This window comes from Antedon mediterranea, chromosome 3, assembly GCF_964355755.1.
Source record: "Antedon mediterranea chromosome 3, ecAntMedi1.1, whole genome shotgun sequence".
Classification (NCBI taxonomy): domain Eukaryota; kingdom Metazoa; phylum Echinodermata; class Crinoidea; order Comatulida; family Antedonidae; genus Antedon; species Antedon mediterranea.
The window spans coordinates 2,302,100-2,329,931 of NC_092672.1; the positions used below are offsets into that span (position 1 = coordinate 2,302,100).

General features: G+C 33.4%; 1 protein-coding gene across 1 annotated transcript; it reads right to left on the reverse strand.

The window, feature by feature from the left end:
* Positions 1-296: 296 nt before the first annotated feature.
* Positions 297-27,640, reverse strand: LOC140044473 (forkhead-associated domain-containing protein 1-like). The gene is made up of 29 exons (XM_072088993.1): positions 27,521-27,640; positions 24,515-24,557; positions 21,374-21,485; positions 18,755-19,337; positions 18,404-18,528; positions 17,791-18,024; positions 17,163-17,435; positions 16,303-16,380; positions 14,768-14,872; positions 14,310-14,417; positions 13,657-13,899; positions 13,009-13,207; positions 12,307-12,495; positions 11,766-11,893; positions 11,342-11,431; positions 10,767-11,004; positions 10,054-10,210; positions 9,661-9,767; positions 9,133-9,292; positions 8,782-8,914; positions 8,438-8,576; positions 8,254-8,295; positions 6,462-6,697; positions 5,923-6,195; positions 5,514-5,627; positions 5,189-5,266; positions 4,989-5,060; positions 3,405-3,473; positions 297-3,115 (listed from the first exon to the last, which is right to left on the reverse strand). The coding sequence occupies exons 3-29, from the start codon at positions 21,467-21,469 to the stop codon at positions 3,101-3,103; spliced, it is 4,284 nt and encodes a 1,427-aa protein (XP_071945094.1). The 5' UTR covers positions 21,470-21,485; positions 24,515-24,557; positions 27,521-27,640; the 3' UTR covers positions 297-3,100.
* Between the last annotated feature and the right edge of the window lie 192 nt (positions 27,641-27,832).

Genomic DNA, 27,832 nt, shown 5'->3' on the forward strand with positions numbered 1-27,832 from the left:
AAAAAGAACAAGGAACAATGTCAATGTTAGCAACACTAACGCAACATTTATTTTTGTTTCCATTTTTATTTTGTCCAAAATGAATAACCTTTTCTTGAATTGTAAGTATGGTTCCAGCTTGGACGCAATGAGGTAAGCGCGACGCAAGATATGACCAATCACAAGCGATGGATTATTCGAAATCGCTCGCTTGTCATTCGCGAGCGATTGCGCTAACGTCGTTCTTTGCGTCCAATGAACTAATTTGTAATACACCAGGTAGCCTATGTTAGTTCTAAAAAGAACTTGTTGAGTTTCTCAACATTTCGATAAATGTTTCGATCTTCCCTAAGGAATAAGAATGCAATAAGCTGGAATTGGCCTGGGAATATGCGATATTAGGGCAGGTTTGAAAAAAAAAATCGGGCATAGGAAGACCGTTAGGGGAATTGGGTTGACATCGATCCGGATTCAGTTCATATACCATTTTGAAAAGCTTCGACAAAATAGGCCTATACATGCAGCCAATGGTTATTCTTTTTGTCTATTGTGTGAATAAGATAAGATAAGATAAGCTAACTTTTATTGATCCTCAAAAAGGAAATTCATTGCTCGTCATAATAACAAAGAAAACACAATAAAAACAAATATAGCATAAAACCATTCATATAAAAACATCTAAAAAATACAAGATAAAATTATCTTCTTGACTTCCTGTTGTACTGGATGATACCGGAGGGAATAATGGATTTGACATATCGATTTGTTTTCACACTGAGGAGCCTCAATCTACCACTTGGATTAAGTTGGTCTATGATTACTTTGTGGAGAGGATGAGAGGCATCTGAATGATACAAAAAAATAAAACACAACCAGAGGCCTATAGTCAACGAAATATGTATTTTGTTCATTTGTTATAAACATCAACACACAGTTTATGAATAATATTTATTTATTCAATATAATTATTTAATTCAATATTGATCTCAAGGCATTACTAGGTTGGAGTAACCTTTCGTTATGATTGGTTCCCCCTAGGACGCATCGCAAAGTGATTTGACCAATCACAAGCGATAGATTATTCGAACAGTCGCGTGTGATTGGTCAATTCGCTTGCGTTGCGTCTACTACGTCTTTGCGCTGCGTCTCGAGTGGGAACCAAGCTTTATCTTCACACTTTGGACGCAATGACGTAGGCACAATGCAAGCGAGTTGACTAATAACAAGCGAAAGTACGAATAATCCATCGCTTGCGATTGGTTAAAAGTTGCGTTGAGCTTACATCCTTGCGTTGCATCCTAGTTGAAACCAAGCTTTATACATAGTCTTTATTAATTTTCATAATCAATGATTGGATTTCAAGGTTTTATAAACGTTTAATTCTCTTCTAAAGAATGAATTTATGATTATTATTATTACAGTAGACGTCATATCTATCTATGGCGCGCAAAATGACTTAATACGTCATGATAAAAAGGCCTTTCACACCTGTTCCGGCACGATTTCGGTCCGGCGAATCGAACGCCAATGTTTCGTTTTCACGACGCTCCACGCGGCTATGCGCCAATCGATATGCGCGTAACCGCGTAAAAACGAAACATTGACGTTCGATTGGATTACTCGGCGCCGGACCGGAACTGTTCCGAAACGAGTCTGAAAGATCCTTTATGGGACGGACTACAATAAGCACACACAGTACAGGTTAACTAAATATCCTACTGTATGAACAGTCATCTAACACAATCTGTTCTATTATCAAGGTATCTTATGATATCAAAGTAATAAAGATTTAACTCCAATGATGAACATGCACATGTAAAAATTACCTTATAATGATACTACTACTAGTACATACATTAAAATGATAGTACATCTTCAATTATTAGAGACACTATTGCATTGCTTACTATACTATATACATAATTCACAATAATATATAAAGTACAGTTGCTGAATCATACTTCAAATTTCATAATTATAATCAATTTATGTATATCAATGATATCTTTTAATTTGTACATGATTAGATATATTAATAATTATTTATTATTAGTTATTTGTTTTTTAAGCGTATTGCCAAGGAATGGTAGGCCTAATAATGTAATCACACTGTCTTAATCATGGTATGTTTCTAACACAAGATTACACAATTACATAGCTATTGAGTCAAACAATCATGTGCATGTGCAGAATGACTGTTATTTTATTTTATTTTATGTCTTTAGGCAATGTGGCCAAGGATTACCAATAGTGAATTAATCACTGTCCTATCAGATAGGTGGTAATCCCCCTGATACAGGGGCTATTGTGTGAACCAGTTCACCGGGGTAACCCCCTACTCTTTTTCGAATAATGAACTGGGTTCTTTAAAGTACACACAGGTTATAACTGTGTACACTGGACCTACGGTTTATAGTCCTTATCCGAGAAGACTTGTTCCACCACCAGAACTAGGAGCGAGTCGGCCTCGAACCCTTGCCGATGTTGTTGTTGGCTCTTTAGGTACGGTAAACGGCGCCCCTGCCTTAACCGCTCGGCCATATGACTCAACAGCTGCATAGTCTAGTGGCTATTCATGAAATAACAAAATTTGTAAAACACACAAAGGTTCTCTTACATAATAAAAAAGGTACGTTGTAAATCTTTCACAAGATGCTATACATAAATGTACAATAAACATGCAGACAGGGTTCTCTACAAGTCTTTAGCAGTAAAGTTGTTTATGAGAAAGAAAAGGCATTAGCTTGGATTTGAACCCAAGCGTCTAGGAGATTAATCACTAAACTCAACTCGTATTAAAGTCATACGCTAAATAACGCCAACTAATTCTTAATACTACAATCCCATTTACTTGATTAAAATCTTTTTTAAAATTCTCTACTTGCACACTGGTAAGAATTCTTCTGTTACACTTCAATTTGATTGAATAACCATATACTAGTCTAGGTTCTGGACAGCATTTCGACATAATAGTGGAAAAAAGTTATACATTTTGACACACATTCATAAGTACAATATTTCAGCGGGAAACAAAGATCAAAACGCTGACTGGCGGAGGACAACATAAAAAAGACAATAACTACAAACTTTAGGCAAGTCTAACCATATACATACAACTCATCTAATTCGCAAGTGCCTGAAAAAAACAAAAACAAATTATTTCTTAAATAAACCAATTGATTATGATCAACTTATTGATTGGAAAATAACTAAAATATGTGTCTTGAAAGAACATATTTCAATTCAACTATTAAACAATTAATCAGCTAATACAACTACAAAAATCAATTGGCCAATAAATTAATCTATTAAAAATTAGTTTTACAGAATAATCAATACAATCAATAATAATCAATTCATTACAATTAATAACATTATTGGTCAACACAATGTGCATACATTAAAAGCATTTTTGGAATACTCACAACTGCATTTTCCAAATTAATAAGACGTGTTGTTGTATCACATAGCTGTTCATCACGAGCATTCAACTCCTGTTAGTAACGAATACAAACAGTTTTAAATTTTAAATATAGATAATTTTATATTAAAAATACTTCTTTGTTGGTTATGCATACTGTATATATATATATATATATATCAGTGAGTAGCCACCTCCCTTAACGGCCGCACTTAAGCCTGTTTGTTCTATTTAACCTATCTTACTGCATTTGGTACCTCCCGTAAGTGGCCATCTCTAGTAAACGGCCGCGGCCAATTTTTTTTTACTAAAGTTAGGCGAGTACTGGCAGTCGTAAGAAAACGACAGAAAGGGTTTCTCATTATTGACTTCACTGTTAATAAACAAAGAACAAGACAGATCATAAAAGCAGACATTATATCATGCAAGCTACAGGATAAGCTGTTAAAGTAATTATTATATAACACCTAATAAATTCCTGTCATTTGATTGGACCATTGTGGGTCACATGGCATGCAATAGTACGTTAAAGTAATTACTATTGCCCTAAATCAAACAAATTAAAAAGCAAAACTAATTGTTTCTAGTTTTGTTAGTTTAAAAACAAAACTACTACTATAAAACAAAAAGGTCATCTTGCAATTATAACAAATACATAATCGTACTTGAGCAACAAAACATAATGTGCAGCTGTCATTAATTTGATTAATTATTAAATAATGGTTATTAAAAGAAAAACCCTGCCCTTTCTCAGAAACAAAACATGCAGACATCTCCACTAAAACACAAACAAACAAATGAAACTGAATTTGAGAAATTCAATGACTCTATGATATTGCAAAATAAAAGGCTACACCTACGCTACAATAATAACGCATAACCTCCCTAGAGCAACTAAAAATAATGTGAAGCAACTTGATAATTTACTATTTTGTCTGTCAAAGTAAATATTCCATATTTTCTAAAAAACAATCATGCAGACATCTCCACTAAACACAAACAAACACACTGATGCAAACTATTTTGAGCAATTCATTGATTCTATGACACCGATTGCAATGCTTACATACTTTCATCAATATAAGCAATTTCTTAAGCATACACAATTAATAGCTAACGACAAATTATTCAAAAATGATTCCTCTTGATTTTGATGGTAATTTGGCACCACTTATGCTCAATATGAATCACCTTAAAATAATTTGACTTTAGTCAGGCTAACCTCTTTGAATTTCACTTTCCGATTTTGTTTCTTAGTAAAATAAAAATAGTAATAGCTTTATATAAACAATTTTAATAAAAGAGTTTGATATTAGATGAACATTAAAGACAAGATTTTTGTTTTTTCTTTTCACTGAAGTTGTTAGAGCTAACTTGTTGTTTTTGCTTGTTGTGATATGGATGTAATATTTCAGAAATAAAACCAATTAAATAGTAGTGAAATGTGTCGATGACGACACTGATGACGTGGTGAATGATTTGGATGATTTTAGTGAATTAGTGACAATTGTGAATTGTGAAAAGGGTGATAATGATTGTGACAATGATAACGATATCTGATGAACATTTATCTTTACACAATACTTACTGCTTTCAGTGTTTCAATTTCATAGTTTTTACGGACAATTTTGTTCTTGGCAGCCTTGGATTTTTCTTCTTTCTGAAAATTTAAATTCATAACTTTCTGATTTAAAATATAAAAAATAACAAATGAAAATTTATAGGTGGAAATGATATTTTTATGATAATGATGATGACAATGATACTAAGTTGAGTGACATACTGTACCTTTGGTTTAGGGTCATCAAAGCATTTATGTTTTGGCCACATTTGAGGCGCCTTGTCGTCATTCTCCAAGTGAAATGTCTGATGCAAGGAAAGAAACAATGGATGATTGTAAAATGTACTGAATAACTAACATTATAAACAATATAATTTGGTACAAACTTATGTAATACTGCAGTTGGTAATTTAACTTTGTATTTCTTTCTCTAGAGCATAGAGGCTAAGAATATCTTTTCATATTCGAAACACTAATGTCTCTTTCTGACCAATAGGTCAAAGTTCAAGAGACGGACTTAACAGGTGTAGTTAGTTTATTCACTTTTGTTACCTTCTTCGATTTGATTGCTCCATTCAGACGCTTTTCTTGATCGAGCTGTTGCCGTGTCCGCCTCAATGTTTCTCGCAAATAATGCGTTTCCTCTGAGCGTCCTCTGACATCATCCTAAACATAATCAAATTTAAATCAAAATCAACCTTTGCATAATGACCTAAATTAAAGTTTGCTGATTGGTTGGAATACATTAGGGACGGGGCAATAGAATCAATTCATAATTTGTAAAGTCTGAGGCAATAGATTAATGCTCTGTCTACACCATCAAACTATTTTGAGAAAAAGTGTGATATTCCCAAATATGGTAGTGATATTCCCAGGTATGGTAGTGATGTGAAATCATCGTGTCCTTACAGTATATGAGCACATCACATAAAGCTTAAAGATAATGTGGACAGAGTCTTACAGCTAGAGATTCCACTTGGTTTGATTTTTCATCAGCAACTTTCTCCGCTTCTCGTAATCGTTCTAAATCTTTCTCATAATCTCTTAAAATTTCATCCTTCCTATCAAGTCGTTGGTTCAGCACTTTAATTCGACTTGCGATGATTTCGTTGGCACGCTGTCGATCATTCACCAGTCGTTCACGCTCATCCTGTGGTAGATGCGTCATGCTATCTTGGCCGCTGATTTCACCGAGGCCAAGTAAACTTGCACATGTCTGTGCTAGATCTAAATACTAAATAAGAACAAAGCAAAATAGAAAACTAAATGAATGAATGATAGCTAATAAAGTTTTCAATTAAATCAAGTGACTGTCTGTAAAACAGATTTTAAAAATTTGTCCGTGACGGCGGGAAAAAAAATCTTGTTGTTGGTTGCTTTAGACCTCGAAAACGGCGAATGTGTGTTCAGGAATAGAGTGAGGAAGGATGAACCCGGAGCAGACAATGAATTAACATGATGTAACTAGGTCATCACAAATCAAAATCAGTATTTACGTACTGTTTGTTCACTATGCTCCATAGCCTGCTGGGTCTCAACACGAGCGCTTCTCTCTACAGCGGTCGTTGACCCTGTCATGGTGTCAAGTGACCCTCTAGCCCGTGCTACCTCTCGGTGAAGAATAGACTCTGGGGTGTGGTTATTTACGTCCGTGACTTCCGCTTGTTTGGCACGCATTTCTGCAAGTTCCTTTTTCAGTAGAATGACTTGTTGTAGAGCTTGGTCATGAGTTGGTACTAAAAACAACATAATAATATAAGTAAAGAATATTCAAATAAACACAAAAAAAACAAAACCTATATATTACCAAAGGTGTACGACTTCACAATAAAATAGATATCTAATGATAAAGATTACAACTGCTGATTGTGAGTAAATGCTTTATAAAGATACATTTTTTTTTTACATTTTTGTGTGTTGAATATGCCATTTTAATGTCACATAATTGTTATTCACTTTAACGAAAAATTGGATCAGGAAAATAAACCCAGTCAATGGGTTTTGGTTGAATTTAATGATTTACTTTACTTTTTTTTTTTAAGAAATGATTATCTTAATTGTGAAATGGCTTATTCAAAATCTTTTTTTTTTATTGATCTTCATTTTTTATATTTTTGGGGGACAATACATCTTTTTATATTTAATTCATATAGAGGTAATTTTGTAAATACATCTCATGTTTCGCTAAAATCAGAAAATAAATAAAATATAATTATTCACTGAAGCATTGTTTGCAAAGATTTTCCAAGTATAGCTACCAAATAAATTGAACATCACTAGCCTTTAAATGGAGTTGTCATTTTTATATTCAAATGTTTTTTGAAATGTATGTGCAGATTTCACATGACTTTTTTCATACAAAAAGCATAATTATTTCTACCACATATATTTAAACAAAACTAGTCTATAAACACAAGTAATTGAAAAAGAAAATACAATTATATATTATAAATTAAAACAAATATCTATGATAGCAACTTTGTTTCGTTTGATACTTAGGCATAACAATTATATTGACATACCTGCTGCAAAAAGAGTAAAGTAGGGATTTTAATGTGTTAATATAATGTTGGTGGCTAATTGTGTAAAATGGTTGTTTAGTGTCTAGTTATGCCAATAATATTTGTTAGACCTTAAGCTCTGTCTACAAACTTTATGTAACAAAAAGAATGTGATGTGCCCATATATGGACATGATGGTGTCATATCACTACCATATTTGGGCACATCAAACTATTTTTTTGTCAAAATAGTTTGATAGTGTGGACAGAGTTTACAGTCAACTGTACTACTATGCAATAATTGATTAATATAATACATACTAATAAAGCAAAGCAATATAAAAATAAGCAATATGATTATTACTATGCAAATATGTAATATGCAAATAAGTAATATGCAAATATTTAATATGCAAATAAGTAATATGCAAATAAGTAATACGTAAATTAAGGCAATATACCATCTGATAGGATGACAGGATTGAAATCTGAGATGAAGAATTTAAACCACAAAAAAGGAGAAAAAAAATGTAGGTATTGTTAATACTAAACATATACCACTGGTTAAAAATACAGTATATGAAAAAAACAATTTTTAAATGTTGTTAAGTAACCCAATTTATCTCCAATTACTGTTCACAATATATGATGACCTATGACCTTATGCACACCTCACAAAGATGTAAATTTAAAACAATGATATGAATTCTATTGACCATAGAACCGAAGCAAATCTATGAAATGTAAATGTTTGAGAAATTAATTTTTATGATAAATTTAAATTTGTTTTACCAATAATAAGAGAATCTGTACCAACTATATTTGACAAGGGCGCTACAAAATAGAAACACGATTTCATTTTAAAATTATAAATCTTTTTTTATTAACATTTTATGTAAAGTATTTTTTAAAGTAAAACGTTAAAAAAGTTCATCAAAAGAAATAAAAAAAATAGTTTCAATTCAAAAATACTTACGTGCTGGTCTGTTGACCTCTAGACCTTTGATCCTTGACCTGAGTTCAGCAAGAGCCTCTCGCTGCCTGCTGATAACTTGTTCGTGTCTTTCTCCACGACACTGAGCGCCAACTGACGACAACTCACTTGTGATCAAACCCTTCATTAAATTATAAATGTATTGAGTCTTTAACAATTTTGAACAATATTTAATTTTTAAAAGTATTCTCATGTTTCAATTTATATTTTTATAAATTTTATATGGTAAGATAAATGAAATAATTGTTGGGTTAGGTTGAATCCAAAATTATGTTTTCAAAAAATTTACGATTATGGTAAACTTATATTGAATGCACATGTAGTACCTCTTTCTGAACCTGTTGTAGCGCCCTCGCTTTATTCTCTTGTTCTGCCGCAAGTTGATCCCGTAATTGGATAACCTCATTAGCCGAACTTGTTAATGTAGTTTTATGTTCAGCTAGATCTTTACTATGCGTCCTATAAAAAAGAAATAGTATAAACTGATAATATGAAAACACTTACCAGTGAGTCAGTTACATTGGGTATGAGGAGCCTCATACTCAATTATCAGTAACAAGTCAGTTAGATTTTGTATGTGGCGCCTCATACCCAATTATCAGTAACCAGTCAGATACATTGGGTATGAGGCGCCTCATAAGGCATAAAATATTTTTCATTAAAACTAAATTTCATACTCAAGTTCTTTCTTCAATGAGTTGATCTCGGCAGTTTTTGTGTCCACAAGTTCAGACAACTTCATAAGTTGTTGGCGCTGTGTTTTCAATTCTGCATCTTGTTGCCTCATCACAACTCGATTGTTTTCCATCTGTTGCTTCTGTTTTTCACTTAGTTCTCCTGAAATTAACAAATCACAACAAATTTTATGAATTTACTTAACATAAAAAAAAGTCCAACTAAGACGGCATCTTATGACAAATCCCAACGTTTCATCTTGACTCATCGGTGCTGTATGAGTTGAATACCGACGAAACAAGTCGTCTTGAGATAGCATCCGATGTAGTTTTAGGTCGTCGGGGGAACATCAAACATGTTTTTCTCTCGCCAGGCATCGTTGTAAGACGGACGCTGTCTGAGTTGGACTTTACTGCTAACAGAGTCATACAGTAATTGGAAACAGGAGAGATTTTAGCTTTGTGGTGAGAGCAACAAATTGAAAATTCCTACAATTTTAGGTTCTGTCAAGAAAAGAGGACTTTAATTACCTGTCATGTCCGACAACCTGGCTGACGCCCCAGCAAGATCTCGTCTCAGACCATTGATGATCTCCTGACGATTCTGAGCTTCTTGTTTGACATCATTGTTCTCATTTCTAAACAAACCACAAGATTTAAAAACATTAAATAAATATTAAAATAATGATAATGAAGTGTTTTTGTACTTGAGATTTAATCTAAATAGGTTTTACGCAAATTTATTATTACTGTTATTGGGACAGTGGTATAAAAGAGCACTTCCATACGGTTTAAAATTTAGGCTATTTAAAATTTACTTATTTCTAATTTGAAAGAGTATCCAGTCTCCGGGAAGAATATCTGGAAAGACGCAAGAAGAATATATTTGCAATGTAGTATTTAAAATCAATTCTTTAGGCTTACTTAAGAACATTAATAAGACGTTCCATGGCCATAACGTCTGCTACATTTCCATTTATCATCACAGGCTTAGGAGCAATCTTAGGCTTAGCTCCCAAGGCCTCCTTTGCTTGCTTCTCTCTCAACTTGGCTACAGCCTCCCTGGCCTGCTTAGATTTGTCTGTAAGAAAAGAACAAAGGTTATACAATGCTGTAACATACTGAAAGACTCTACAAGAAGCAAAGTTATTTTGTATTTGCTTGTTAGGCATTCCATGAGATTTATGCACTTTTTTTGTTTTTTTGACACCATATTTAATGAGGGTGATCCATCCAGCAATTGTTGATCATTAGGGACCCTCAGAGGTTCACAAGACAAACATATACACAAGATGCTCTACATAAACAAACTCTTATTACAAGTCTTTGGGAGGCGGGAGTTGTAGTTTTTTCCTCAGAAAAAATCCTGACATGTGACGGGACTTGAACCCAGGACCTTTGGAGTATCATAACCACCAAGCCAACTCCACTACAGTAGAGTATCATACTGTAAAAGTGTATTAATTCATAAATAAGATACAAAGAAATTGGTACTTCTCTCCGACTATTTTACTTTTTTAAACTTTTTATTTAGATTTATGCTTCTTTTTTTATGTATCTCTATGGCGATCCAACCAGTGTTAATGCACCTAAAGGGGCAGCATTCTTATACAGTATACAAATACAAAATAAAATACCTTCTAACTGCTCTTGGCTAATCTTGAGTTCATTCTTTAAGTCTTTGCACTCTTTGCTGTACTTGGTAACTTTCTGTTCCAGCGATACGATTGTGAGGCCGTGTTGTCGGATCTCTTCTTTGAAGGCAGCAGCATCTTTTGAGTGGGATTCCTTCAGTTTTGTCATTTCTTCCAATAGCTTACTCGCTTCTGATCTCATTGTTTCTTCTTTTGCAATTAAATCCTCTTTTAATTTATCCTAAATAAGCAATAACCAATTAAAATGGAAACAAATTGTAATTGGCATATTAAACATTATTCCTTTACGATCTCTAAAACTCTATCTACACTATCAAACTAGTTTAACAAAATATGTGTGATGTGCCCAAATATGGTATTGGTAGTGATATGCTTAAATATGACATCATGTCCATATTATTATGGGCACATCACATTTTTTTGTCACATAAAGTTTGATAGTGTAAACGGAGCTTTAAACAGTTTATGAAGGAACGATCAGTTAAAGATAGATAATACATGCACTAACTGAGAATATTGCAGTAACTGAAAATACTGCAGTAAAAATTGACACCAACCTCATTTTCTTTGTATGATTTAATTTCACTTCTTAGATCTTTTTCGACTTGAGACAATCTGTCTTCGCTGGCACTTTTTTCAACAAGTGTCTGAAAGAAAAAACATTTTTTTATTATCATAAAACAGTAATTAATTTTACTTGACTAAAATTCAGTAACATTCCAAGATCATTTTTTTCAGAACAATCAAATATGAGGATTTCAAAGACATTTTATAAGAACAGAACAGAAAGCCTATCCTTGTCTAATTCTTCTAATTTTCTTGTTCAAGAATAGAACTTTGCTTGGTTCAAAGCAACGGCAGAGGCGCTCTGCAAGTAATTTTACCAATAATAACACAATGGATCATCCAACTGTTGCTTGTGATTGGTCAACTCACTCACATTGCCTCCAATGGGAACAAAGCTTAAAGGAGGAAGTTTACCTTTCTTAATTCCTTTAAACTTGTCTCTTGTTGTTTTATCTTTGTTTGGTTCATCTTCTCATTTTCTTCTTGCTTTTTAACTTCTAACTTTTTGCTTTCTTCTATTGCTGCTTCCAATTTCTTCTCACCTTCAGAAAAAAATAATTATGGAACTTATTGGGAAAATGGATTTTATTTGATTTTCCAACTTCAATTTTCATTTTAAATTTATGGAACTTATTGAAAAAAATGGATTTTATTTGATCTTACAATTTGAATTTTCTTTTTGAATTTAACCTGATGATTATTTTCCGTTTCACATTTATTTTTCATCTCATTTGATACATGCAACAAGCTGAAACTCGCTCCTAATAGTTCTATTCTTATTCTTTATTGCCAAAAATGTGCACAACAAGAAAAGTAGGTTGGCAGGACACAAAATGGAACTAAATCTGTATGGCTAAAAGCATCTATACAACTACATTCGGTACACCATGTAAGCATAACAGTCTCTAGCCTTAAATAAAAATAAGATAAAAAAGAAATTAATTTATCCTCTTACTTTCCAGACGCAGTTCTTCAAGCTGATCCTCAAGTGTATGTTTGTGTTCAGTCGTCAGTTTTTGTATTTCAGCTTCAGTTTCAGATCTAACCTTCTCCTCTATTGTACTTAACTTGTTAGAGATCACTTCCTTATCCTTCATCAAGGTATCACATTTACTGTTTAATTTCAGTATAAAATCACTCATGGCTATAAAGAGAAAATAATGTTAAAAATATGGTTATTATTCATTTCAAAGAGAGAGTGTATTACATAGAAATGTATATTATCATGATAGGATATCTTGTCATTGTATTTTGTGTTAAATTTCGATTAAAGGAAAAGCGAAAATAAAGATTGATCAACAACAGTGTAGGGGAATATGAAGGTAATATTAATATAACAATAATATCTATTTATAAAGCGCCGTCTCACAGCACAATATGAAAAGAATAATTATTGAAAAATGTGACTTTTCAGGAGAGATTAAAATTGAAAAGTGTAACGGATGGAACAAGGAAGTCGGTTCTAGGTCTATGGTGACTGAGCAAATTAGACTTAGGCACAGATGATTTTACAACTTGCCAAATAATATATATATTGGACTGACAACTGTATTAAATAGAGGGAGTAAGATGAGTAAGCTGAAACCTTGAAGAATTTAATGAGCATTTTAATTACTGTTTGAAACAAAAATCTGAATTTAAATAAAACAAGTATTACATTCATCAGCTGACTTCACATCACAACCACATTTTTCAAGAGCCGACTCATACTCCTGTTGCCATGCCAACTCATCCTGCATCACCATGGCAATAATGTCTCTCACTCCCTGCAACGATTCCTCAACTGTGACCGACTGAAGAAGCTTCACCTCATCTCGTAAATGACTGCAAGATCTGCCGCCCTCCTCAAGACGTTTCTGTGTCCAAAAAAAAGGATACCTTAAGATCTATTGAAATTAAAGGCTAGCGTAAAGTGTAAATACCAGTGGCTGTATTCACCATCCACACTTAGGCTAAGGGAGACACTTACCGTTAAAAGTTAAAATCAAAAAGAAATCTCCTATCTAAGTGAATACAATGTAAGAGAAATACTTAAATGTTTATTGAGTTGAAATACTTAAAATTTAAGGGAGATATCTCACTTAAGTGTGATTGGTGAATACGGCCACTGGTGTATATGTCTTACACACCCTTATCAACTCTCATCTTAGACTGGAAGCTATGAAATGCAATGGAAAACTAAAATATTTAAACTGACATACGTTTCATTTAATAGGGATTTCCACTAGCAATGGTACTCTCTGAGTAACTCATCACGACGTCTCCATGGATCTATCAAATGTCTCACTACTTGAGAGAATCTTACCTCTGATTGTGTTAAATGTTGCTTTAAAGCCTTCACACTACTCTTTACGTCTTTCTTGAAACTTTCCAAATGTTTTACAGATTCTTTCATCTCTTTTATTTTGCTTTTTACTTCAGTTCGTTCATTGATGAGTTTTTTCATCGTATTAACAAGAACATCGTCGTCCGTTTCATCAGCATCTGGCATTTTGTATCCAGGAGCTGAGAATGTAGTTTGAAGAATGCGTGATCTCAACCGCTCATACTATTAAGGAAAAAAAAACTAAATTATGCACACAACTCCGAAATTCTATTGAAACAAAAACTATAACAAAAAACACTTTAATGAAAAAAAAAATTATATTAAAATTAATTAATTGTAGATAGGAAAGAGATGCTAAATAATGTGAAATGCTATAATCTTGCTTGAACTATTATGTGTACACACTATGCATCATGTCTGTCTCAGAACACTCCAAATGGAGAATTAATACTCCAAGATCAAGATGTCACAGTACATGGTTTATTGTACCATATCTAAATATGGCAAGTTTAAAAAATCTGTTAAAATCTTGTTTATTGCCACATGGCATTCAAACACTATTTTGTTTCATACATTTTGTTTTCTAGAGACAATTAGTTTTCCACCCTTCCTTCATTTACTTATGCTCTTACTTTCTTTTCTGCTTCTACAGCTTCTGCTTTTGACGCTCTCTCTGCTATCTCCATTTCTTCCAATTTAGACTTTGACTGTTCTACCTCAGTCTTCATTGCCATATGAACCTTAAAACAAGATACAAGAAACAAACAATCTTATTGTATCTTTAAGCTATGTCTACACTATCAAACTAGTTTGACAAAAAAGTGTGCTATGCCATCATCATGTCCATATATGGGAACATCAAATTTTGTTGTCATATAAAGTTTGATAGTGTAGACAGAGCTTTTAGACTAGTTATTGAATGGACACATGTTTAAATATCGAAGCGTGGCAGGCTACGGGCACTTGACCTTTGACAATGGATGACTGTTAGGAGCAGGAACCCAGTACAGTTTTGATTTCACGATCATTGGGGAAATTACTTCGTGATGTGGTTAAAACCATAACAATAATACCATTTAGTTTTTGTTACCTGTTTCTCGTTCTCGGCAGCTGCTATAAGATCATCAATTTCTTGTTGTTTAGTTGCTGTCAATCTTGTCTGCTCCTCAATCTTGTTCTCTAGACCTTTTAATTTCTATTCAACAAGTAACAAACGTAATCTTATTAGATCATTTAAAAACAAATCTAATTCTTACTTTAGTTTAGGCATACAGTGTTGCCAAGAAAACCATAAGCAAATTCATTCTTCTCAAAGGTGGCAATCCTGTTCACAAGACACTATACATCTTATTACAAATCTTTGAGAGTGGAGCTGCTTTTTGTCATGGGAAAAAATCTTGACATCATCAGGATTTTAACCCAGGTTCCTGGGATTGTAAGACAAGCATCAAAACCACCAAGCCACAACTCCACTCATAACCACTTTATTTCATGAGACATACAGTATAGTAGCAACGAACATTTTTGTTAACAAATCTAGTTTCCAGTGTTTAGTTTTACAGATTTTGGCAGCATAGTCGTACTATAAGCTTGTATAAAAGATTTATTATTAACATTCAAAGAAAATGTAGAATTATTGGCATAAATACAAAATAAAAGCAAAACAATATTCATTTGTTGAAAAAAAAAGTGATCATTCAGTAAACTGAAATTGATTCTTCTGTTATGATGAAAGATAACATTCATGCAACAAAAACTTTATGAAAATGCAGCATGTGTATAATAATAAATTAAGATGAGATGAGAGTAAAATTTACGATAAATATTGTATGATAGAAAAAACGCAAATTCATGCAAACATTCTGTGAGTAATATAAGCTGAACAACTGAGAATATATTACATTATAAGATAAATAATATATTAAAAATAGTAAGATATTAGTAAAAAGCGTAAAATTGATAATAATTTTTCATTTGTTTGTATTCCAATTAATTTGCAATAACTTAAAAATAAACATTTTGTAAAAAAAAACAGTAATCAAGTGATTAAACATTTATTTATATTCTAATGTGTAATAAATTATTTAATTGTATGCAATATTAAAGTGACATTAAGCATGTTTATATTATTTAGATGGGTTATGTTGGTTAAAGATTCTTTATTGATTAGGTATTTTCATTAAAAAAAAACTTGAACTTTGCAAAAATCCAATTTTTATTTAGTTGAGGACTAGACTAAAACAAATCAGATTAGAAATTTAAATTTATTAATATTTTTTTTAATAAAAATTATTTCTATAAACTACAAAATGCTTTGTTACACATGTGCCAGTGGTAAGAACAGAAGCAATGACCTAATATGGTAACGACCAAATAAGGTGATGATCAAATATGGCAATTTCCATATTTAGACCAACTTACACTCTTAATTGAGAAAAGTTGTTTGTCTTGTTTTTCAATTTCTTCTTGTTTCTTAGAATCTATTTCAGTTTGCTGGTTAATGAAAAAAAAATTTAATTCAGACTGCACACATGTTATTTTCACACAAACGTGTGTAAACACACCTCTAGAAACATGTGTGAACATACGTCTAGAAACGTGTGAGGACACACCTCTAAAACTTACATGTTTTAATGTGACTATCTCCCTGTTCTTTAACGCCATTTCTTCTTCATGTTTTTTTGTTTCTCTAACTCTCGAAAACTGTACATACATAGACACATAGATGACATAGTTATAGGAATGTAAAGTTGATATGAAAAAAAATGAATAATGAATAAATATGGCAGAAAAGTGTAACATGCCCATATTTGTTTTAATTTCATGCAAATGATCCATGCAACTAGCCTTCCTGGGGAATCCCAAAACATTTCATAAAAAATATGTATATATATCACTTGCACTGATGAAGGGCTAGTGTTGCCCGAAAGCTCTGCTAACTTTTCTGGCTGTTTTACTTTATCGTTTTGATTTAGCTTTTCGCTTTTTTTTTTGTATCTCTATTGAGATCCAGCCACTGATACCCACAGCATTGTCATTTTTTCAGTAATTTGCCTTTGGATTTATATATACAGGTATATATACATATTTTCATCGTCAAGGTACATGGCAATAACAAAGTTTATGGTAAAGTAATAATAAATGACCATTAATTAATTTGTTGAAATTAAAGGCTTTTGTAAAAAAAGGGGACACCCCATGAAATATGAATGATTTCAACAACAATGATAGTGGAACAGGTGTTGTTAACAAATAAAAACATTTACTGTACATATTCCTAAAAACTACTCAACAAGGTATTATACTGACTAATTATCATTTTTTTATACTCTATTTTTCCCCCAATTTATTTGTATTTAAGAGAGGCCCACAATGTAAAACAGGTTTTTCATTTACCTGATTGTGTAATCCGGTATAAAGATGTTAGGATAGTGATAAAAGGACCTTGGACTTGTAAGCCAAACAACATATTTAATAGAAATTACCTTTGCAGTCATGGCAGACAGAGCAACATCCTTCTCTCGCAGTTCTCTCTTTACGATTTCTATTTCTCCTTTCATGCGGTTCACAGCCGTCTCTTTGTTGTTCATGTCACGATTTAATGACGTCAGCAACGTTGCAGTCGATGCACGCTCTTTCTTTAACTTTTCCACCTCAAGTCGTAGGGAAACTAACTCTTTTTCGCGAGTGTTCAAAATGCTTCGTAATGTTGCCACATTCTCCATGGGATCAGAACTCTCAGGTTTCATTTTAGACATCTAATTAAAAAAAATAATTTTAATTAATAAATGTGAAACGACACCAGCCAAGGTTGGCTTGTTGTGTACTCACCATCACACCAAAAATATTCTATACTAAACTATATTATATACTTTTACTTTTTATCTCAATTACATTCAACCGCCGTGAGCCAATTACAGGACGTATTAAGCTCTGTCTACAGGATAAAACTTTATGTGATGTGCCCATATATGAACACTATGACATCATATAATTACCATATTTGGGGATATCACTACCATATTTAAAATTCATTAATTATAATTAGTAAATAAAAACAATAAAAGTTACAATATAATAAATATAGAATATTTACAGCATAATAATTATTACCTGAATTTTAAGTGCGTTGATTTCAAGTTCTTTCATATGAACATCGCCCTCTAAAGTTTTTATATGCTCAGCGTAGCTGTTATCAGGTGCAACTGTATTATTGTCTCGTATTTGTACGTGTAGAGTATCAATCTCATCACGTAAACATCCTATAACGCTATCTTTTCGTTGAGATTCTGCTTCAAAAACAGCTAAACGATTTATCTCATCTCCCATACGTAAAATCTTTTGTTCCTAACGAAAAAAAAAGGTAATATTTTATTTTAACAGTACAGTAGCATCCTTCCGTTGGGACACCTAAATACAAGGGACACTTTCCCATGGGACACCACAAACGAGAAGAGAGCGCTTTACTGGGTTCGAAGGTTTCCTTTTGATAAATAATAATAAAGCTTGGTTCCCCATAAAGGACAGAACGCAACTATGTAGGAGCAACACAAGTGAGTTGACCAATCACAAGCAACAGTTTGGATGATTCATCGCATCATGATTGGTCAAATTGCTTGTGGTGCGCTTACGTCCTTGCAATGCTTCCATGAGGGATTAAGCTTTATAAAATAAATTAATTAATTAAATAAAATTGTTGTATTCTTTTCTTGTATGGCCTTCTTACTTTCTCATGTAGCGCCATCATGTCTGTGACAGGTGATGCACGAGTGTTTGGGCTGCCGCTAAGATTGGTCTGCTGCGACGTGAGGACGGTCCGTGCTCCAGATGAACTCACCCAACCACTGGTCACTGGTTTTAAATAGGAAAAAAAAAATTTATAAAAAAAAAGTTATATAATAAGTAAGGATATATGGTACTGTAGTATAGGTGCTTTCCATACATAGTTTGACAGTCAGGTTCAATTCCAACATTACTCAATAAGTTATAGTGTAATCTTAATAAAAATATAGATAAGGGTAGAACAACAGTACTGTAGCGAATATTTAGTTACAAATTTCAACAAAGCAATACTTACCTCTTCTAGGTGGAAGGGGACTATTTGTAGGGCTAGCCTGTGTCACTGAGCTAACACCCCCTGCACTACCACGTCGACTGCCTGCACTCGAGGGCCTAGGCCTTGGCGGACGTGGGGCCATGTTAACAGTAATAGGTTGACTAGATGGCTGCCATGGTGTGGACGACCAAGCCGATGATGTCACAGAAGGCGCGGCTGGTACGGAATATGGAACAGTGATCGCAGGTAACTGAGATTGAGAAGTCGTCCTCGGGTCAACACCGTTGTAGGAACTTAAATGCGGGAAGGACTCTTGCGCTGATATTGGTATCTCATGGTTTATTGTCGTTAACGGTGAATTCCAAGCAGCACGCTGCTGAACGGGAGGGTACGTCACCTGTGGAGCGTTCTCGACGTCAAGTTGGTATGGTATGCCACAATAACCAAACCGAATAATGTCTCCAGGGGCTAGACGTACAGCAGCGTTCTGGACGCGGCATTCGTTGACGTACGTACCATGTGCGGTATTGAGATCTTGAAGGACGTAGCACATCTCTTGTTCACTGTACTCGATGAGTGCATGCTGAGCTTCTATAGCAGGTGACTAGAAAAAAAAATATTGGTAAATTGTTTCACATACAATTTGCAAAGGGAAACCATTTATAACATCCAGGAAACAAAATAGGATGTTAGAATTTCATAGGTGAACTCCTAACAGAAAATAAACTAATTTTTCACTTTTTAAAAGATAAATCGGCCTTACTCTAGTCTAAGGCATCTCATTTTATAGTCTGTGCAGTACAGTACTGTAGTATGTGAAATATACCCCTGGCCTATCTCAAAATATACTTTATTAGTTCTCAATACAGTACTTTAATTTTAAGTTTAAAAATACTTATCATTGAATTATACTTATCAATAAACGTCAACATTTATTCAGAAGTTTTGAATAAAGACTTGAAAACACTTCGATATAATATTTCAATGTCTTTAAATTATTTTGTATAGTACTGTACCGGTAATAATTCTACTATGGTTATATTATATTGTCAATTTTACTACTAAATGTTTATTTCAGATTTGTTTTTTTACTTTGTTAATAATATTACTGTACTGAATGACAAAACACAAAAACATTTGTGTGGCAAATTAAAATTCAAGAATCAAATTCCTAATGCATACAATTATTTTGTCTGCATCAAGTCAAATTAATATTTGAGCTGTTGTTATTAAAAAATATCCAACATCAATTTTAATACAGCCAGTATTACTGTTTGCTGCTATGGTAACCATACACAACAAATCCCAGGTAAATGAAGCAAATAAAATGATGTCATATTTAATATTAGATAACACTTGAATGGTTGAATACAATGGAGCAGAGAGAGATAAAGGTTAGACTTAATGGGTGACTTTCAACCAACCAAAGAAGAAGCATCACAAAAAATCAATATTTACTGTCTGTCATTCTGTCAAAGGATTTACGGTAAATTCAAATATTTGTTTTCTAACTGTTTAGTGAAAGTCTGCTTTTCAAAAATCAAAATGTTATATCCAATCATAATGCAGGATGAACATGCTCAACGTCAGGGTTCAGCATTCTGTGTCTATTGGCTACTAGTACTAGAGTCACAGCCCCTTTCAATTTAACTGGTATTAAACTGATTCATCAAAACAATAAATGTAAAACATATGTATTGTCCTCCAAAAACATGAAAATTTAAGATTAATTAAATCAAACTTTGATGTTATTTTGTAATTTTAATCAAGTTAATCACTTCCATAGAAAAAAAAAAGAAAAAAAATTATGTTTTCACTTATAAAATGACAAAATAAATGGTTCAATTCAACCAAAAACCCATTGGCTGGCACTGGCAGCCAATTTAACCATTTTTTGCTTTATAAATTAATGTTTTTCAGGTAAATACCATTTTTTTCGATGCAATTTTTGGTCAAAGTGGATAACTATTATGTTACATTAAAATGGCATATTCAGCAAAAATTTAGTTAAGAATTATTTTTTTCAGGGGGACAATAATACAATACAATACATCTTTAATAAATTAGAAGTATTACAAACAAAGTGAATTTTTTTCATGAAACCCAATAAATATTAATATCAATTTACGGTAATAAACTGTTTCATAATGCAGTATTAATCCCACCTCTATACGTAATTTTGTTTTAATAGAAAACGGAAAATGGTGATTTTGAAAACAATTTTAAAAATGCTACAATTTTTTTTTACATTTTTGTGGGAAAGAGGTTGGTTTAGGGTGAAACAAAAAACAATTGGCAAATTGCGCAACATTTAAAAAGAATTCATGCCTTTTATTGTACAGTAGCAAACTATGTGTTGCTATTTAATTGCAATGTAGTTAAGTTAGGTAATTCACTGGTGCTAACATATTACTGTAGATGTTACTCTGTAATATGTACAATGTAATAATAAAAGGTAGTTTTGCCAGAAGTCTGGAAAAGTTACATTTTAATGGTTTGTTTTCAACATTGTATTATGGAGTGAGTGCAGAATCTTTTTCTTACTCCTGGTTATTATTTTTTGGTGACCGATTATTATATTTTTATTACTAAGTTTTTTTTCCTCCAAAAATGAATTTCTATATTTAATTTGTGACTTACAGGAATGACAATGTCACACTTTTCTCGTCCAATCACAGTGACTGTAGGTGACAATGGTAGTACACCTTCAGTGCTCTTCAAGAACCCCTTGACCATTGTTTATAATGTTCCCCTGGAAATAAAGAAAAACCATTAGTTACAAAAGTTTATAATAATATACAAAAAAATGAATATTTTTATAAAAATTCTGTCACCGGAAAATACTATGTTACTGTACATTTTCGGTTTTATTTTCTAAAAAAAAATAAAAAGACACATTTTATGTGTGCAATTAAATATAGGCCTAAGATTATGACACTATTATGAATCTGTAATTTTATCTGTTCTTAAATTGGGCCTTTAAAAGTGTATTGAGCTCTAGTACTAGGCCTAGTAGAGTCCTAACTAAAGGCTTTTTTAATGAAGGTCAGGTTCCCGGAAATTGCAATGTAATTTATTGTAAAAATTATGCAACTAACTGTAGGACTAACTAGGGCCTAATCCATGCCACCAACTAATGCCATTTGTCAGGATGAAGAAAAATCAGCGGCAGCTTTATCAAATTATTTACTTTTTATTGTAAGCAGCTAGGGGAGCTGCATATAAAATTCTGAAAAATAAAGGCTGTCATTTTTCAATTTCTCAAGCTATCCCGCGGTCCTCAAGAATGTTTTCGGTCCATTTGCGGAACGTCTAGTTCCTCTAGCTCTAGTCCCATAGGAATTTAAATCGATCACGTTTTATTTCGGTTCCGATAAAAATCAACATCTGGTATTCGGTATAGAGCGTCGTTGATACGGTTTTGCCGTTGTAACAATGTAATTGGTTCTAAGGAATGAATGTTTATTTAGGCCTAATGTATATAATGTCTATTTTCAATTCATTTTACAGGTTGCAAGATGTTTGTGAATGTGTGCTCAGTCTTTGAAAATCATTGTAAAAAATGTTGTTTCAGAAAAAAAAAATCATCAGAAATGAATAGTTAAAATAGTTTATAATTACGGTAGTAATAAAGTATTTATTACTAATATTAAATGTTCTTTCTATGCCTACAATACAACAAGTAGAATACCAGAGTACATTTTTTTAACCCAATATTATAAAATAATACTGTTGATTGAGGAAAGATGAATCTACTCTAATAGTATAATTATAAACAATCATATCTATATATAAATTTACGTAAGGGCAAAATTCGGTAAATCGCGCCTTACTTTTAGAATTTTTACTCGATGGTATGTAAAGTTGATTCGTACTTTCGGTACTGATTTTAACCACCTGATGTAACCCTGTTTACTAATTAAATTGAGTTAGATAATTAGTTATTGACGATTAAAACGAATTTAGGTTCAACGATTTGCCCCAGATAGGGGTGTTTTCCGATCGTGGTATACACTGTCTAATGGATGTCCATCTTGAAAAATACCCGCCACAAAAATGCGAGGAGGCTTCGCATTTTCCTATCTCCTCCTACGATAATTGTTTTTAATGGCTGAAAACCGGTTGAACAGCTCGAGTACAGTATCATAATGTTGAAGACAGGCCGATTTTCTTAAAAAAATACTATTTTGATAGATTTAATATACGTTTATACAAATGTATTGATTTGCGATGAATGGAACATTCCAATCTGTGTGTCGTTCCACAAGTGTCTATTCCCTCAGGCGTCGTAAAGGAAAGTACTGTATACTCATAACAGAAATTCGATCCATTTTTTTTTCAATCTGTGCTGCAGAGGTTGGATATAATTTTTTTTAAACGGATAATGAGCTAGCGTTTTCAGTCGCCGTAATTTAATATTTATTACCGATTAAATCGAATTCATGATTTGCCCCGAATAGAGGTGGTTTTCACAAATTGTTTAACATTATATATAAACATACGTCGTAGTGTATCGTTACATGTACTGTACTATTTCAATCGACTACGACGGTGATAGTTTCAACAAAGTATTACATCACAATGTTTTACTGTGTTTAGTGGTATATTATTTGTAAAACATGTTAATTAATATTTCGTTACAAAATAAAGAATATATTTAAAAATTGTTCCTCTTTGCACCCATCCTCTTCCCCATCTCTCAACCATAATGTTACATACAAAACACAAATTAAGTTTGTTTAAATTTGACTTAAACAATTGATCTCATTTTGTGACAACTTTCTCTTTCGGAAGTAATTCCCAGTGTGCTAATTTTAGTTGAGTACATAAATCACAGTGTCTATTTAATCGTTCCTGAGTGTAAACGACATATATTATTGTCCTGCATTATTGTACATTTGAAATCGCCAGTTTTTTAACGCTGAAATTACTGTGTATTCGAGAACCATCTGTGGGCACGACCTAGATGGTACGCGAGCGAAGCGAGCGTACCATCTAGTTTTTACAATAACGGTAATTTGGAAAAGCACATCCTCTCCTCACCTGTGCTGTAATAATAAAGTAAATGAAATATATAATTAGCATAATAAATACTCATCGTCTAAAAAAATAAATAATCTACTCTAGTGTAGAATCTACAGTAGGCACTAATGTAAAAATGATCAAGAAGTGTATAATAATCACGAAAACGTATTTATCGCGCCAAATAGAAAATAGCGTGACACAATATTATTAAACCCAATCAATTTTAAAAACTTGACAGATACTGTATGTCTATTATTATGATAAAAATGCATAGCTAGGCTAGACGTACTAGACAGACCCGCGCGGCACAAAAAATCCAAAAGTTGGTTTAATTGCGACCAAAATAAAATGTCCCCGATATTCTTGTTTGTTATTATTGTTGGGCCTGATCGTCTGTCTGTGGTCCCGATCGTCTTAAAACCTTGCTTGTTGGGCCCGATCGTCTCACGCTTTGTTGGGCCGACGCCGATAGTCTTTCAATAGGCCCGATAGTCTGTTTCCCGCCTACTCTAGGGGGGCCTAGGCCTTAACTGTACCTAGCCTGGGCTAAGGCTACTAGGCCCTAGGCCTACTAGCCTAGTTAGAGGCTAGACCTAGCCTAGCCTATCTAGGCCTTCTTTTTAGGCCTAGGCCCTAGGCCTAGAGTAGAGGCCGCCCTACCTAGGCTATATTTTAATTTTAAGTTTAAGCCAGAAGAAGCGGATGCGGATTAACAAGCAGCTCGATATGACTCTGCTGGCAGACACAAATACTTACTCTCAGCTTCGCGTATATTATTTTCCAGAAACCTTGATAAAATCTACAAAATAATGTTAAATTTAAAACTGTTTATATATTTTTTCGGCATTTCACGTTTTTTAGAGCACAGAAACGTCGATAGCGCATGCGTAGTTCCAAGGGAACCAAACAACTCCCTAGATATGGAACGCTACGAGTGCAATCAAGTGCAATTTGTTTTTAAAATTTAATTTATATACTTTTATTAAATTTTATTTCAACTACATCCAACAGCAAAAAATCGCCAAATATAGGCTGCCTTAAAATATTTAGATACAAATATATAGGCCTACATAAAAACAAAACAAAATGAAACATACAAAAATGGCAAAATTATAGCTCTAGTACGTTCGATCCGTGTTAAATAAGTCTTCAATGGGCTTGAGTTCTAAAGAGGCAGGCCACATATAATTGAAACACTATAAACTAGTATTTTATAGGGGATCCAGTCAAGTCGCCCCATCGCAAAGTCGCCCCATACAAAGTCGCCCAATACAAAGTCGCCCCATCGCAAAGTCGCCCCAAAACAAAGTCGCCCGGGCACAGTCGCCCCATCTCAAAGTCGCCCCATTACAAAGTCGCCCCATCGCAAATTCGCCCCATCGCAAAGTCGCCCAAACGCAAAGTCGCCCCATCGCAAAGTCGCCCACGGTTTTAATCATATCGGTTGCGTTTGATATCGATTGCGTTGTTACTTTGGTCGCGCTAAATGTCGTATACATTAATGTTTATCCTATTATATACATAATATGTGTTTTAATTTGTATTTTACAGGTTTTAATGGAGTGATGTGCTTTTTAAAAATCATTAAAAAAATAGTCCCTTGTTTGAAAGTTCTAAAAAGATTATCCCTGATTTATAGTTTCGAAAATGTTAATTTAATATGATTTTAAAATTAGTTACCAGAGCCACAATTACAATTTCTTCAACCTACGCGATACCAGCTCATTTTTTAGGATAATATAATAAATGTATAAATGTGTAGTAGGCCTTCGTATAGATTTACAGTAGTTAAAACAATAACAGTGTTGTAAGACAATAAGTGTTATAGGCTACTTATTGATCATTTTGCATTTATTGACAAGTTATGTGTCTTAATTTTATAATGACTTTTCAAAATGAAGAAAAAAAAAGGGGATTTCATTGCCGATATGATTGTTTTACATGCAGGTATTAGTAAAATTAAAACGCGACATTTTGACCATGGAAAAACCATCGTACAGTATCGTGTGCGTGTTTGTTAAAAAGGGGAATCCCCGACGGTCAGCAGAAAGACGTAGCAGCTGTGAGGAAACAGATACCAGAAGGCGCAGCTCCGATTGGATTCAGAGAATGTTTCAGATGGCGAGTGGCCTTTTATTCAACAGCACAATGATCATTTTACTGAAGAAATTCTTTTCAATCCTTTTGGTTATAGAACATTCTAATTATAATGCCTAATAAATATCCTCATATCGGGTGTTTATTTAATTTTAAATTAAACAAGACAGTGAAGAGGCACGGAATAATACGTACACGGACGTACGACAAATACACACACGCACGTTATCATTTACGACATTATAGTGGTGATATGATGCAATTTTATAATGGATATAATGATGGTATTGCCTTTCCAGGAGTCTTACAATCAATGTTCACTGTAATACTATGTATATAATAGTAAACTGAATGTTTATAAATAAATTGTTTTACGTAATTTGTTGCATATAAAATAAAAGATACAGACGTAGCCTATACGTTTCCTATAAAATATTTCACATTTAAATAATTATGTACTGTTAAATGACATTATGCTGGATAATACTATATCTCAAACTATGTTTACAAATTTTCATTTTTTAAGCCACACATCTTTCTCATCATACTGATCTGTAAAATAAAAACAAAAATCAATTATTAATATAGGCCTAAATAATAATAATAAATATTCATCGACCAAAGTAAAAATCGTATAACATCATTTTATCGCGACCGATTTCGAACGCGACTGATATCATGTGGTAATGATTGAAATGTGGTATTATTATTATCATCGTAAAACTCCGGCGGGGTTTCCCCATCTTCAGATGGTGCGTTGTAGAGTGCGACAACGGCAACGGCGGAGTAATTACGGGGGTTTCCCTCTGGTAAGCTAGCACGAGTGCGACCGCGGAGTGATTAGTCGGGGGCTTCCTCTCTGATGATATGGGGGTGCGTGCCGATCGTGTGACCTGAGACTACATGGCGGGGCTTCCCCTTTTATGCCTACACGTTCAGTGTTATTTTGTGTATCATTGCAACAACTTGTAAACTATTTTTTAACGTTTTGGGGCGAGTTTGCAATAGGGCGACTTTGTGATGGGGCGACTTTGCGATGGAGCGACTTTGCGTTGGGGCGACTTTGCGATGGGGCGACTTTGCGATAGGGCGACTGTGTCGGGGCGACTTTGTTTTGGGGCGACTTTGCAATGGGGCGACTGTGTAAGGGGCGACTTTGTATGGGGCGACTTTGCGATGGGGCGACTTGACTAGCATCCTTTTATAGCACGTCATGACCGTCATTTAGGCTAGAATGGTCGATCCCCTAAGCACAATATCGTCACCACTGTTATGATCGTCCGATGATAGGCCTAATCGTAAAAAATATCAAAGCATTAATTTAGAAAACATAGTCGATGACGAATCAAACGCGCAGGCAAAGTGAAGGTTGTGTGAGCTGTGATAGAGTGGAAGAAACGTCCATTGTTATTTATTTCTGTAGTTTTATGTGAATTTTTTGAACAAACGAGAATAATTTCATGTACTATATTTTACTGTCTTTGACAATGATAAATAAAATGTCGTATTGTAATATATTGCACCACAACACAAATACTGTATGATCATAAAAGTTAAATTTATTTAGTGATTAGACATCACGCCATGCCATAACAACCTTTGCCCCCCAAAACCTTGCTAATCAGCCCAACGCCCTATTTTATGAGATATACAGTGAATAAATACCTCGTGATTCAAGACTTGAGTTATAAGATATAGCTCTATCTCTCTCCCAAGGTACACAGCCGTTGAGACGAATAGAAAACTCACAAGAAATTACGAACAGTAATGTTGACTCAATACTAGAGAGAACATCGATGCTTTAAGAGAGATCACCGTATATTCTGTAAGTATATATTATACTAGAGAAACAGCAATTCTACTAATTACAACATAAAACAATCCTAAAACAAAGTTACGGTAACTGTCCGATAGGATACAGGATTGTCCATGACAATTTGACGACAGCATTTATTGTAAATTTAACAATTTATATTT

Bases quoted from the DNA above. Each gene is read 5' to 3' on its own strand.
- LOC140044473 (XM_072088993.1), bottom strand. From the start codon at position 21,469: ATGGTCAAGGGGTTCTTGAAGAGCACTGAAGGTGTACTACCATTGTCA. The intron at 16,381-17,162 runs GTAATTTCTATT...ATGTATGTACAG, and splicing joins TGTCTGCCATGACTGCAAAG to TTTTCGAGAGTTAGAGAAAC. The intron at 11,005-11,341 runs GTTGGTGTCAAT...TTGCTTATTTAG, and splicing joins AATCATACAAAGAAAATGAG to GATAAATTAAAAGAGGATTT.